This window comes from Anser brachyrhynchus (assembly GCF_964034855.1).
Source record: "Anser brachyrhynchus genome assembly, chromosome: 5".
Classification (NCBI taxonomy): domain Eukaryota; kingdom Metazoa; phylum Chordata; class Aves; order Anseriformes; family Anatidae; genus Anser; species Anser brachyrhynchus.
In genome coordinates this window covers 31,957,939-31,972,393 of record NC_137699.1, presented here as the reverse complement: position 1 = coordinate 31,972,393, position 14,455 = coordinate 31,957,939, and the positions used below count along the sequence as shown (strand labels likewise).

Sequence of the window (14,455 nt, the reverse complement as noted above, 5' to 3'; positions counted from 1 at the left end):
CTGAAGGGTGGGTGGGTGGTAGGAGGACCAACTCTGTCCCACAGCTTACCTGGCTCTTTGTATTTTCTGAACGTGTCATTCACCAGTGGGAAAAACACCACTGTTGGTGCCCCTGGGGTCTCAGCATCTTCAAAGATGTAACACTCCTTTAGATTTTTCTTTTCCTCTTCACTCAGGTGGATTTTAGGAAATGGGATTCCCTGTTTTAAGAAGTACTTGGAGGCTTCTTCCAAAGGCTGCATTCAGACAGGAAAAAAAAAGTCAGAAATTCTGTCCGTCTTCACAATGCACAACACATCCAGCAAAGGCACTACACAAAGATCAGGGAGCAGCTTTCACTGCCAGTGTTTCTTCTGGTCTTTGTCTCTTTCATGAGAAATTAAGTTTTGGTTATCAACAGAATTTCAAGATTTCAAGACTCCAACTTGCACTCCTGATTGTTGTCCTACCTCCTCTTTCTCAGCCTTTATCTGCAAGATAAATAAGATGTTCATAACTGTGGGGTAGGGGTGGCCCAGTCACTTAGAACACAGAAACATGTCCCTTACTGGAGAAAATCCTGAAATGAGCAGCATGGAGAGGAATTTAAGATGGTATATTTTTAAAACATCAATTCACAGAAGTACAAAAACTTCATTAATTTGGCATGAAATATTTAAAAGCCTCTAACTGTCCTAGATGCCTTAGATAGTTATATAAAGTGATGTAGGCATCTGGGAGCAAATGTCATATTGACTGAAATGTTAACTTCATCTTGGGGTGGATAAATTCACTTCTGAAACTGGGAATTTTATTCCTGAATCTGGTTGCCATTTATGAAAACTTTAGTCTTCAAGAAGCTCTGTCCATCGGGTACCAGGGATTATAGTTCAAATCATTAGCTATTTTTGCCATACTTTCTGTTTCAAATAAAGGACAATTATTATTCTCCATGACTTAGAAAAAAAAATCAAACTATTGTATTAGAGAGACAAATTACTTGTAATTTGCATGTGGATATCTTTAGGAGGTATCACAAGAAATTAAATGAGTTCATCAGTGGTCAATACTGGTCCCAGAGAAACACCCCATACAGAGTACATAGTGAGCTGTATTGAGGTCCAAGGAGCACACAGGTGTAGAAGGTAATGTTTGCCGATCACAGGCTTAATTAAAATACAAGATTTAGAAAACTGATACTACTTCTGTTGTCCTTAGGGGACTGGCTGTGGTATGTTAGCATTAGTGTGAGACCCGGATATCTAGAAAACTGGAGCTGTACACCAAGAATCCTTTTCTCCCAATATCAGTTTCTTCTACATAAATTATTCTGACTCCTTAGGATTTAAAAAGGGTGAAAAGACAGTTGTCATTACTGACAAGAATAGAGTGGTCATCGCACCGATGTCTGTGATCCAGAAGAATAATTTAAGTGTAGGACAACATCCACTTTTCTCTCTGGTCTCATGAGTGGTGGGTAGCTGATATCAATGTATCCTGCTGTGTCGGCAAGGCACAGGAACTCTGCTGTTTCTGTCAGCTGGTTGGGGAAATTCTCTAGTACAGTATCTAAAAGGAAATATTTCTTACAATGAGTGATTCTCCAAAGAAGTAATATATTTGCTGTTTGGCTAATAAAAGAGGGAATAATAATAATAATAATGAAATAAATGCCTCATTACTTTTTCCAAGACCCTGCTGCACTCCTGAAGTTCAGTCTTAACTCAGAAGAGAAAGATCTATCCACAACAAAAAGAGCTCCTCATGTCTGATGCTGCTGTTTTTGCATTCCCAACAAGCAGTAGCTGCCCTTCCCCAGAATCAAAAGATTTCTTGGAGTATCTGTTAAACATTTTAATTTCAGTAACAACAGAGCTGTACCACAATTACAGCTGTTTCGCAAATTCACATATGAAATTTGACTACTTATCTTGAAATTTTTGTTTCCAAAGTGAAGAATTAAGCCTGTTCATCATCTGCCTTCTCTTCACTAAGAAATATACCAACCATCTAACCAGCAGAAATTAATATTCGAAGATGGTTACCTTTCCATATATGAAAGCTTTTGCTCTGAAGGTATTCATTGTGCATCTGGAACCCCTTCAGAAAGTTGTAGAACTTTGAAACCATCACTCGCTCAGACAGGACCTCCCGAACAATGCCCATGATGCCACATTCAGGGGTGACTAAGTAAGTCTCCAACTGATGGTTCCTGGCTGGTAGAGAAGGCTCATCTCCTTCTGAGAGGTAGAAGAGATAAACAAGTTATTGTTTTGAAAGCATTATTTGCAATACTTAAAATGAACTAAATTGTAATATTATAATAATAATAATAATACATAATTATATAATTAAAGTGTACCATAATATCAGCTAAAGTAAAGAAGATCCTAGTAAGACATGGCAACATACAATCAAATAAATACCAGAATAGGAACAAGAAAATCAATGTTCAGTAAAGTATATTCCATAAAAAAACAAAGTGAGAACAGAAACAAACTTCTTAAAGCTAGAAAAAAGTGATCTATTGTTTGATAGAAATCATAGGTGGATTCCCTGTGTGAAAATCAATAGAGGCTAAGAATCCAGACCAGTTTATTTCAAAGCTAGTCCAAACTGGCTTTGAAAAAAATGCTGTCAGAAGACTTAGACATGTGGAAAAGAGAGAAAAAAAGGATTGTGCTAAATGACACCTCATCAGATTGAGAATGAGGGCCAATAACTTTCTGTCATCTCTGGCATTTACTGAGGGAAGGGTTCTGCAACACTTCCCTGGAGAAAGTGGTGAAAAGTATGTGAACCAGATTCATCGATCACATTTGAACACAGGGAAGACAGGCAACACCTCTAAATAGGACACAGAGTTCCACATAACTGATACATCCAAGTCTTTAACAACAACAACAGACAAAAAAAGTGTGATCTGACAAGGCAGACAGAGAACACAGCACTGAGTTTGTTTCAACATGCAGGTTTCCTGAAAGGCCCCTGGCAAAGATTATCTGCTTAAAACTTCGGTAGTTTTATATTTGGTGGCAAATCAACACTTACACAAATTCAGTGCAAGGGTGACCAGTGGAAATAACATTGCTATGGATGAATGCAGACAGAGAGTAAAGTGAAGTAGATAGTGGCAACACGAACCCCCAGGGGACAAAAAAAAAAAAAAAGAAAAAAAAAAAGAAAAAAAAAGCCAAAAGCTTTAAGATTTACAAAGATATAAAGATATCCTGCTATATGTATCTGGATGTTATATTCATTTATAGATTTGTAAAGCAACAGATAAAGTAGAAACAGAAATATAACCAACCAACATCAACAGCCCTGTGTTGGGTGCACCTCAGTGAGCACCTTTCTGAAGGATCCGATGAATGCCAGGCATCCAAGAGGTTGTATGAAAATACATTGCTCCACAGGCCTGTACAGTGATAGAGAAAAGGGTAACTGCTTAGAAATACTTAAATGGAAAATATCCCTTTGCTCTTTCCACAGGTTTTAAAACATAACTTTTCAGCTCTTGCAAGGAGTCTCAGAATGCCGCAAGGTTTCTGAACTCTAACCAAAAATGGTACTAAGTTCTTTTACAGCAGCTCACAGTTTATCCTCCAGAGGAACCTACATGGTTTTAAACATTGTGCCAGGCCTTCAGCCACCATAATTCATTGTCATATACAGTTATTACCAATATTTTGCAAGCCACTTTTTTCTAGCCTGCATATTCTTGTCCTATAAGCATCTCTCAAAGAGTAAAACCATGCCATTTCACATAAAGTAAGAGTCTGGTCTATAAAATGTCATATACAACTGTATACATAACTAAAGATTTAGAGTTTGCTCCTGAACAGCCAGGATCCAAGTAGTCAGAATACAATTTGGGATGGTCTGCAAAGCAGTCCCCTAAAACAAGACACCTTCAGTGCCAATTGTACACTTTCCCTTGACACCAGTTGAGTGAGACTAATCTCCCCCACATCCCTCTTCTTATTCCCATTGTCCTTAGTCACTTTTGTCCTTGCACTTAAGACATTACCTCTCCCTGCAAATGACACCTCACTTTTATCCTTAAATAGCCATGCTTAACTACCAGTACATTTAATTGTATCCCAAGAGGGCACTTAGGTTTCATCACTAGGTGGCAACATAGCTCTAACTCTCTAACCTTTCTAAAGATGCACTTTAGGGTCACCGGCCTAATTAAGGTACTGGGAGCAAGAACCCAGAGCTCAACCCAAACTGGATGTGCAGGGTGTGCTTGCTACCTGGCCACCTTGGGTATGACCACACCACTGTCATTGCTAAGCTGCAATGGAGGCGAGATATTCTCAGAAGGCTTCACAGTCCCACGTAGCTCCATGATCTATTTCCTATCTCTGGCTGACAGCCCAAGGCACTTAACAGAAGAAGAATACATGAAAATGGGAAAACATAAATGGGTCTCTTCCCCACTCTCTAGCATCTCGCGGTTCTGGATTTGGTACTTGCCTGGCTTGCAAGTCTTGCAAGTCTTCCTCATGCCCAGGTATTTTCTCATGTTAGTACCAATATGACTCTGGGTTCCTTTTGCATCATACATTGAGGTGCACAACTTCTTTGCACTTCAAATAAGGAATACAACACAATGTTGTTTTTCATCTGGGCTTTTCAGTCGTAACTAAATCCTTTCTTACTGGTCTTCTTGGTGTCCTGTTGTGTGTCATGCTTATTTACATGTAATGCACCTGTTGTTCAGAGTTAAGAGCAGAAGGACTCTTCTGCAGACAACTTTACTCCCATGAACTAGCATATAAAATGGTATGGTAGAGAATTCTAGCACTGTACAAAGTTAAAACAAGAAGAATTGCATAAAAACTGCAAAGCTGTCCTTCATGCTTTCCTGGGAGCAATTCACACATTACTGAAATAAAAATGGCAAAACTCACCACTTTAATCATGCAAGAAAAACTTAAAAAAAATAGAATACTATTAAACTTGCAAAAATATCAATAACATTTGGGAACACTACTCAGAATTATCATATTATATAACAACTTCAGTATAACAACATTGCTTTTGTTATAAAATAGTCCCATTTATAGACAAATTTGGCTTTAAGATTCCAGTTTCAAAATATAAATGTTTTCCCTGTGGAAAACTGCTACTGACCTGTTGAAAATAAACTTCCTTACGCAGCCCTGAAACTTCAAGCATAAGAAACACAATAGTGAATAGTGTTATTTGAGATGTTCACCTAAGGAATGCATCCAAAATTGAGAACAAAATGTCGTACTTTATATTTCAGTCCTGCATGTTGCAGAGCACTGTTGAATATGCAGGGACTGTATATATTAGGCACTTTTTTAAACAATCCAAAGTTTCTCAAGGGAGCACATCACCTTTCATGAAGCAGATCCGAGACTCGGGGAGCTTCTTCATCAAGCGACCCATGAAAAACTTGCTGCCAAAATCCTCTGCACGAATGAAGGCACCATATTTTAAGAACCCAACCTCATAAGGTGTGAACTCAATCCATTCTGCAGAGACACCAAATGAATATTTAATTCAAAATCCTTTCCATACTTTCTTGAAAGAAATGCTCTGAAATGGCAGGGAAGCAACTGCAGGACAAACCCTATCAGCAGGGTGATCACAGTCTGGCCTTCCTGAGGGTAACGGTATCATTCTGATAGTTTCAGTCACTCACTCAAGTAATTTTTCCCAAACTTGTTCCTGCAGAACTTCCTAATGAGCCTCTCCATATATGACATAAATGAAGTTTATATCAAAAAGGGTCAGCCTAAGTTACTCCACGTGCGGAGGTAAGGCTCTGATTTGGGAGTGCTTCGGCTGCCCTAAGGAACCTCCCCCAAATTTCTCCTGTCCCGTAGGAGCTGGGTTCCTTCCAGAGCCTGGGCACAAAGTCTAAAAATGGAAGATGAAAAGGAACTGGTTACGAATGCTATGGTTCAGTAGTGCAAGGGGTTGCAGGGCATGCAGTAACTGATAATACAGGTACACTGAGTCCAGATAGAGCTCAGTTTTGTCATCACCTTTAAACTCTGAAAGGCTGTAGTCATCTTTGATGTTGAGGATCATGTAGATAGGTAGGGGATTCTGACCCTGATTCAATGCCTGTCGCTCATCTGAGAGTCTGTGGTTGTTTTTCTGAGAATTGACCAGAAAAAGAGAAAGAGAAAACCAAGAAACCTTGTGACAGTGTACGGGCTTGCAAGATTATAGGAAAATAAATACCTGTTTCCAGCTACAATTTCTTATTCTCTCCATTCACTTTGAGTACAAACAATTTATTTAACCAAAGAATGATCTAAGCATTCACACACCCACTAAGGCTTATTTAATTACAGTAGAACTACAGGATGTTTTGTGGTACAGTGGGCTGTCATTCCTCCAAATAAGCGCATCCATTTTACATGGATTATTTAAGTTCTCACAGGGATGAATGGAGCAAAAGAAACCAAAGGCAGGACACCAGTACTAGGTGTCCTAGATACATGTATATACAGTATTAGGTGTATTAGATACATGTATAAGGAGATACAGGTTTCTTGCTCTACTGAATATCTCTTAGGCTGGTAATTATATGTTAAGAGGTATGTGGGGTCAAATGATCTTTGTCAGTCAGCAGAAATCATCTGCCTGATAATGCTAGCACCTGTCCCTGGAGCTTCATTTTCTGTACAACAGTATTCAGGAGCTGTTACGGAAAATACAGACATGCTACCCCATCACTTAATGCCTTTTCCAGCAGAAGCCCCCATAAATCGATGCTAGAGATCTGGTATCCTTCTTGCTTCCTCCGATTTAGTTCCCGGTCATAATACTTCAAGCTCTCCAGGGAAAAGCAGCTCAGCTTGCATTTGGTCATATGTCTGCGGACTTCACCAATTGGTCCCAAGAGATCCTTGTGTGACCAGTCAGGGTTCTGATACAAATGTGACAAGGTCCTGGGGAAAAGAAAGAAGTATGTTATCACATTTTTAAGTGTGCTTTCACTTTTAAGGCTTGGATTTAAGGACCACAACAAACAATCTAGCTGAGGTTCATAAAAAGGGCTTTGGGGCTCAGTACGTTATGAAAGAGAAAAGAATTTTTGATTTAGATCCCATAGAAATCTACCACATATGATTAAATAATTTCTTGCACTTCATTAAATCAAGGTGCTAAGCTTTGAGTTAGCTGTCAAATATAAGGCAGATGGAAATTAAGATAGAGTTGATTTGGGGTAGAAATTGAGAAATCTGATGCAATAGGAACAACTAAAATGTTTTACAACATGTTCCTTATGCAACAATAAAAAAGCTTGAAACTAAAAATATACACCTTCCTTTACCAAAACAAAGAGAATAAACCTCATATAGCAGGCTATAGAGTTGACAGACGACATCTTTGTTCAGGATTTCCTTACCATGTTGAGCCAGATGACCCAGTGATGTATGAAATAGCATCTAAGAGATCCAGCTTCTGAAGACCCAGCAGGTTGCCTAACAAAGATGTCAGTGCCCGGGTGCCACCTCCTGTTGTCATGACTGCTACAACTGGTACCTGTTTAAGCATAAACACAGCAGCTGGTAAGCAACAGCTTAGTACTCATGAGCAGATGTTGTCACAGCTAAATGAATCACAGCATTTCGGTCCTGCAAGAAATTCTGACATCTCACCATTTCCCCAAGCAGAGGAGAGAAAGAAGAAATGTTGGTATTTCATATAGAAATTTAAAGAAAATAGACAGTTTGGTAGTTTTGACATTTTTCAGCTAAAGAGACTGGGCTTCTAAATTCTTACATGCTGGCTTACTGAAACAGCTCATAACTTTTTTTCAAGGCATTTCAATCTTATGCTGTTTTCCTTCGTGTAACATAATCTCCTGAGGGGTCTATTTTGAGAACCAGAAAAGCTCATCCTCTTTTGTAAGTCAAATATAATGACTGGATTATATTTCTCATAAGGTACCTAGAGTACATAATTGCAGTGATGAACCACAAAGCCTGATTGCATAGAAAACTAAATTATATTACAGGAAGACACATTTCTCCAAGTAAAACCCACTGAGAGAAGAGGGGCCAAGTGACATTTTCTATACACATTTCCTATACACATTTCCAGGCAATCACATCAAGGAAATACTTAGCGATGCTTCTTTAAACTGATCCAAATCAAGCATTTCAGCTCAAAGCAAAGTATTCTGATTTCGGTTTAAGTATGAGGAAACATTCCCTTTTCTTGTTGGACAACCTGAAATTAGTAGCTAAAAGTAGTCCCATAAAAAAAAGTAAAAGCTTAGACTCCCCTCCCACCCTCCACCGCCCAAAACCAATATGTTAATGAGAAATGATCTACTGGTATACTGGTGTGATTAGTTTGTGTACAGGGACACCATTTTGATGATCTTAGAGATCTGTTCCAGCCTAAATGAGTCTGTGATTTATAGCACCCAAAGACATACTGTCATGTCATGCTTAATATGCCTTTGGCGCAGATGTTCTGGGCAAGATGAAAAGCACAGGTGAAAAGAAATCCTCAGAATGAAAAATTCTTCATTTCTGTAGTGCCTGATCACAAGCCATATTCCCTCCCTGAAACACCAACCATCCCCATGCCGGCATGTACATGAACAAACGCGAACCCTAACTCACTGAGTGCTAAATTCTGAGGTATTTTGTGCCTGCTGCCTCCTCTTGTTTTCACCCTAATATTTTCTCTAATAAGTGCCATAAAAGACTAAGGTCACTCTAACAGAAGGAAAAAAAAAAAAAAGGAAAAACAAAAAAAAGAAAAAAGGAAATCAATTCGACATTTTGAAAGACTAGAAAATTTATTTTGCTTGGATTCCCAACTGGAAAATGAAGTTTGAAACTCAGATTTGTTTCTGAAGGGGCTGTGGTTCTTATGCTCTGAGACTCATTTTCATTTTGCACTTCAAATGGAAGCTTATGGGATCTGGCTTATCCAGACTGATGCACAATTTCTAGACACAATGGTCCCACGTAGGAGAGATGAGAGGAAAATGTTGAATAACATTGTGCTGTTAGAGTAACAGTACAGCTGAAATGGTGACCACTGGAGAGAGCTGGTGATAAGGAACATCATCATCATTCAGTATCATTTCAAGTGCTAGGTTTTTTCCACTCAAAAGCTGACAGTATAAAATGCCCTATCTGGGGCCTTGGTAACTGAAAGCTCAGCTAAAAAAAAAGTATGATTCTCCAGGACTGGGATTAACAGATGAAAAAGAAGTAATGCAGAAAAAAATGCTGATTTTTATGTGGGGCACTGAACACATCAGTGCTGGTTAAGGAACAATATACAAACAGCTATGGACAACTCATTTCTGTTACACAACACAGTCCAGCCCCAATAGTGCTCCCCATACCTCATGGTCTTGTAGGTCCCGTTCTAAATGAAGTGCTTTTTTCAGAGCAGAAGCCACCAATTTCCTCCGTTTCTGTAGGAAATTTTTCTCCTCCATACATAGATCAAACTCCAGGCGAACATCTAATTTTCTTGACCTCAGACAGAGTCCACAGTTAAACAGGATATAAAAAGCCTATGTACATGATCAATTCCGATTAAGGTCTGGACCTATGCTTACAAGTCATAAACTTTACAATAAGGCTTTAAAAAGATGGTATTGTGGCCCCATGAAAGCATACCAGAAAAGACTAAGTTACCAGGTTTTGAAGTCTTACAGAAAAAAAAATAGAAATACTGCTTTTTTTTTTCCACACTGCTTTTCAAGAAGTGTCAAACATAAATATTGTAGTCCATAAACAGATACTATAAACAGTGAAATTTTTTAAATTCGTTGCCTGAAGACCTTTATTTTTATATATATACACAAGTATCTCGGATTCTTTACAAGCAAGGAAAATGAGAAACATTTTTCTAAACATGTAGCTCCATGATTTTTTTTATTCAGAAAAGATCTTTTTTTCACAACCACAAAACCCAAAGACACAATTTCTTACCAGTCAGTTGACTTCACATGTAAACTGATTATTTCATCCTGAAAACAAACAAACAAAACAACAATGAAAAAAACCACACAACACAATATAAGTATTGGAGATGATTTTATGCCCTCTCTTTTCAGTCAGCTTTAAAGGCCTTCACTTTTTCTGAGAGCAGTGTTAGAGCCACAAAGCTGTAACAATGAGAAATTCCATCCTATTGTTAGAACTTCTGCAAGTCCATTGTATTTTCATTAAAATTATTTATACTAAAGTTTAAGCTTAAAGTTACACAGAGCAGTATACAGTAAAAACCAACATGAGGTCTGCCAGTGTGCCCTGCCTTGCTTCATTTTTTGCATATTCACGGACCTGCAAACTTCAACACAAAAATAGGACAAAAAAGCCAGGTGTGAGTATCATAAATTGTCAGAATCACAGACATAACTTCAAACAAGCCATAAAGTCTGAGATTTGTCTGCTTCATCGTGTGAGTTTTAATTAGTAAGTGTTATTTAATCAAGTCCTTTCCTTTAAATAATCACCAAAGGACAGAGCATCTTAAAGAAACTCTACCCTTCCTACATTCCTCCCTAGCACAGCCTTTTATTATTTTGCATAGTTTTCTAATGCTTGCAGATAATGGAGGCTAGCACTTAGATATGTAAACTTCTACTTCATGGTAATGTAGTAAACTTATGCCCATCGATCTTGGGGCCATAGCTTTTGATTTATTCTAAAAAGTTGGTATCAATCACCTTTGCTACTGCTACTTTCTCCTTGAAGGGAAATGAATCCAGAGGAATCCTGAGGGATGCACTGCAATCTCTTTTCTCTTCACATGAGGTACCCTGAAAAATAAAATTTAATGTAGAAAAATATTTAACGTATATACCACAGAAGAGTACTGTCACCAACCTATCTTTTTGAATAGGGTCAACATTCAGCAATTTCCAAGTTGGCATCTATTATTTAGGTGTCTTAGTGGGTACAGCACTCTTCCAGAGCGGAAGATCATGGAAGATGACTTTTGATTAAAAATACAAATTCTTTCCATTTGTCTCAGTGAAGTATGGAAAAACATGATCTTACTGCGCTCTCTCAACCTGAAGATCACGTACCAAGCAGAAGGGTGGCTTCTTTTCTGCCAGAGCCATGCACAGCTCTGGCAGACTGTACTTGATATAATGGAAGATGAGGGGCTTTTTGGGTTGCTGGGCAGAGCCCAGTGACAGAGTCTGGCTCTCTTCATATGAGCCCTTCACTGAAAACAAGAAGTCTTTTTCTAAAGAAAAAGGATGAAATATATACAGAGAACATAATGGTTATGATCACAGAAATAGAACATTAAACAGTCATTTAGAAGTAGTTCTTTTTATATACAAGCCATTCAGCAATGCTTAAAAGTTCCTAGACTATCTTTATCCAAACAGGAAATATTACAGGAAACGAAACAAAACAAAACAAAAGAGCTTGTAAAAAAGCATTAGCTGTTTTGGAAACTCAGACCTGTAGGAAAACTGGGCAAAATGTAAACTGCTGAGACAGAATAATGTATTTACTTCCATTTTACAGCGCTAATAAGATTCATGCTCTAATTGCAAATCCCAGTTTTAATAGATAGTTAGCATAGAACAGACACAGCATGGACACAGACAAACCATCCAACACCTGTGCTTATTACACAATACTATTTACACAATAATATTATACAATATTACAAGATACTGTGTTTTTTTCCATCTCAGTTTCATCATAGTAGTGTGCTTAAGAGAGAGAGAGGTAGACCTATACAGAAATGCAGCATGCTTGAAGAGTTGCTTGGACTACTTTTGCTAAGCCCAGTGTTGTCCCAAGTCATAACTTAACTAAGGTGATACCCATCCTACTATCATAGGGACATTTAGGATTCCTATAAGGACAAAGAAGGGAAATTACTGGATAAGACAGTGACAAAAAAAGTTCTGAAATATCCAAATGGTTTATACTTCACGGAGTTTAAAACCCAGTCACCACGTTTTCTTTTTTTTGTATTGCATTTTTTGATGTTAATAAAAAATGTCAAACATATTTTTGTTTCTAGTTTAAAGTCTAACCTGAAGCTTCTTTCTTCATCTGTTTATTGTCTATCAGAACTTCCAAGCAGGAAATTTCACGAGACTGCAGAAGGGATGAATGATGAGACAATTAAATATCCAAAATGTGCGACACCTGAGTCACTTCACTGCTATTTATTTCTGGCCACCTAGGTTTCTGGGGTCTGAAGAACAGTCCACTTTGTGTTTGGTAGGCTTGTAAGAGAAAGATTTTGGCACTCTGATGGTGTGCTGGGGTTTCAGCTGAAAGAAAAATGGCTGTGGCAGTGTGGTCTGTCTGCAGGGACAGGGCTGGGAAGGGAGAGGATATAACCAAGGAAGGAACAGGAGCATGCTGAGGATTCCTGAGGGTGAATTGATAGGCCAGTCAAATCCACATCATCCAAGATACGGATGGCTGTGAGAGAGTCCCTAGAGCAGTCCCCAGAAGGGATGACACAAAGGCAGTAAGCCAATGAAAGAGCACTTCAGGCTTTGCCAAGAAGCTTGCCATCAGCTGTTAATAGAGGACATATCTGTGGATATCCCCAGTGACTGTGTTCACTCTTTCCAAATACATACTCCCCCACAGAGCCACACAGGCAGACAGCTGCCAGTGTCTGACCCCCTTCAGCTCTACCTGCAGTGAGATGTTGGGGCACCTCCCACATTCATCCCTCCCAACACTAGTAGGAAAATGAACACAGCAGAAAAGAGAAATAGTTTAAAATTACCACTAATACACCATTATTGACAAGACTTTCAGGAGGAACCGGACTGAAAGACAGAAAAAAAATGCAATCAGAACTAATATGTACTAAATACCTCTTTAAATGAACAGCAGGAATAACATTTTCCTTAAAGGTTGTCTCAACTAGGACAGTCTGTAATAGGTCACTGATTTTTTTTTCTGTTTTCAAAGACATCTGAAATATGGTTTTCTTATATATATTTTTTTATGGTAATGAATAGTAAGAAATATTTAGCACACTTGTTGCAGTTCTTAGTATCTTTCTCCCTCCTCCAGGAAATATCAGAATAAATTAGCATCCAGGATGATTCTTGGTAGATAAGGAACAGAGTGTTTTTGCCAATATGCAGCTAACTTGGTAAACACTATCTGTGGCTGCGATGCTATTTTAAACTACATTAAACCCTAGCACATGTTTTACAGTTCTTCAGTTCCATATGGATTTTACTCACATGCTCTCTGATGCAAATTCAACCTCCAGCAGCTCTTGTGTCTGTAAAAGATTAATTCATTTTAAGCATTCAAATTAATTTTCTTTCTTGCTAACTATGCTTGCTAATGATTATTTGGGCTCCTGAAATAGCTCTTAAAGTCTAATTTTCCTGTTTTAGGGTATGCTCAGATGATTGAAAGCAATTGAGTTAAAGTGATTTTGGAAGGTATTCTCCCTCCTCAGACTGCCTGTGCTTGTCCATTAAGTAGTGAGGCAGAATACAATGATCACACAGGGAATCCCCAGTCCTAAGTCTGCCAGAAGTGTTGGCTTAAAACTGTCTTTGGCTTTTTTGGGTAATGCTATCAGAGGACTGATAGTCTTGGATAGCACCGGGCATTCTCGATTCTTCTGATGGGAAGGGTTCCCATAACAAGGATAATACATTGACCAACTACTAAACGAGTTTATAGACTTCCTGCCGATATTACCTCTGTGTAAGCTGAATACCAATACTTACCAATAAGAAAAGTCAGTGAAACAGCATATCTACAAAAACATCTAAATTGGACATCCTTGTTGATGTCATCTTATATGTATTCAGACAGACTAAAGCAATGAAATACAGCAGATGGCCATCTACCAGCTTTAACATCTCAGCACGAATCTTTGTGTTATATTTAGGAATGCATGAAAAATTTACAGGCCAGGTTATCAGTTTTTAACTGAGCACTCCAACATCTGTGTCAGCATATGCCAAAACTCATAAGTGCTGGTCCCAGGAAAAGAAATTCTGACAGGAAAACTTTGCTCAGTGGTGATGGGATCTTCTATCCCCAGCAAAATCTATTAGAGCAACAGAGTCAAGAAAGAGGAAAAAAGGGAACTCTGCTGCCAAAAAAAAAATCCTACTAAGAGGGCGGAGGAGCTAACAAAAACCTTCAGCATGACGTCCAACAGAAGGAGCACTTTGCATTCTATTGAACTAGGTCTGAATGGTATTTTTCAGATTAATAAAGTACAAATGAATATGAAATAAACCCTCCCACCTACAATTGCTTTACAATAAGTTATTTAGGAGGTAACAGCAAAACTACGTTCCTTTTCTGTGGCCACGGCTACTTTATTTCTCACCTCTGGATTTAATCGAAATGTCAAGCGAACAGTTTCTCCAAGCTGTATTTTAGCAACATCAAAGAGGACAGTGAAGAGGAGGTCATCTTTAGTGATTGCATTTTCATCATAGACTTTCAGTTCAAGAACATTCTGTGAA

The 14,455-nt window shown here is 38.4% G+C and overlaps 1 protein-coding gene across 5 annotated transcripts in view; it reads right to left on the bottom strand.

Moving 5' to 3' along the window:
- Nucleotides 1–14,455, bottom strand: part of LOC308196179 (cytosolic phospholipase A2 epsilon-like) — a 30,883-nt gene that overhangs the window by 1,474 nt on the left and 14,954 nt on the right. For 4 of the 5 annotated variants that reach the window (XM_080594855.1, XM_080594856.1, XM_080594854.1 and 1 more), the window contains exons 4-19: nt 14,317–14,448; nt 13,202–13,242; nt 12,733–12,775; nt 12,020–12,083; nt 11,045–11,208; nt 10,682–10,774; nt 9,942–9,979; nt 9,347–9,482; nt 7,382–7,518; nt 6,698–6,920; nt 6,006–6,120; nt 5,352–5,489; nt 3,290–3,397; nt 2,025–2,219; nt 1,382–1,548; nt 50–236 (exon numbers count right to left, since the gene is read on the bottom strand). In XM_080594855.1, the coding sequence (XP_080450981.1) occupies nt 50–236; nt 1,382–1,548; nt 2,025–2,219; nt 3,290–3,397; nt 5,352–5,489; nt 6,006–6,120; nt 6,698–6,920; nt 7,382–7,518; nt 9,347–9,482; nt 9,942–9,979; nt 10,682–10,774; nt 11,045–11,208; nt 12,020–12,083; nt 12,733–12,775; nt 13,202–13,242; nt 14,317–14,448 (1,981 nt within the window). Of the gene's footprint in view, nt 1–49; nt 237–1,359; nt 1,549–2,024; nt 2,220–3,289; nt 3,398–5,351; nt 5,490–6,005; nt 6,121–6,697; nt 6,921–7,381; nt 7,519–9,346; nt 9,483–9,941; nt 9,980–10,681; nt 10,775–11,044; nt 11,209–12,019; nt 12,084–12,732; nt 12,776–13,201; nt 13,243–14,316; nt 14,449–14,455 lie in introns of those variants that run through there. The other variant, XM_080594858.1, reaches the window with a different exon arrangement.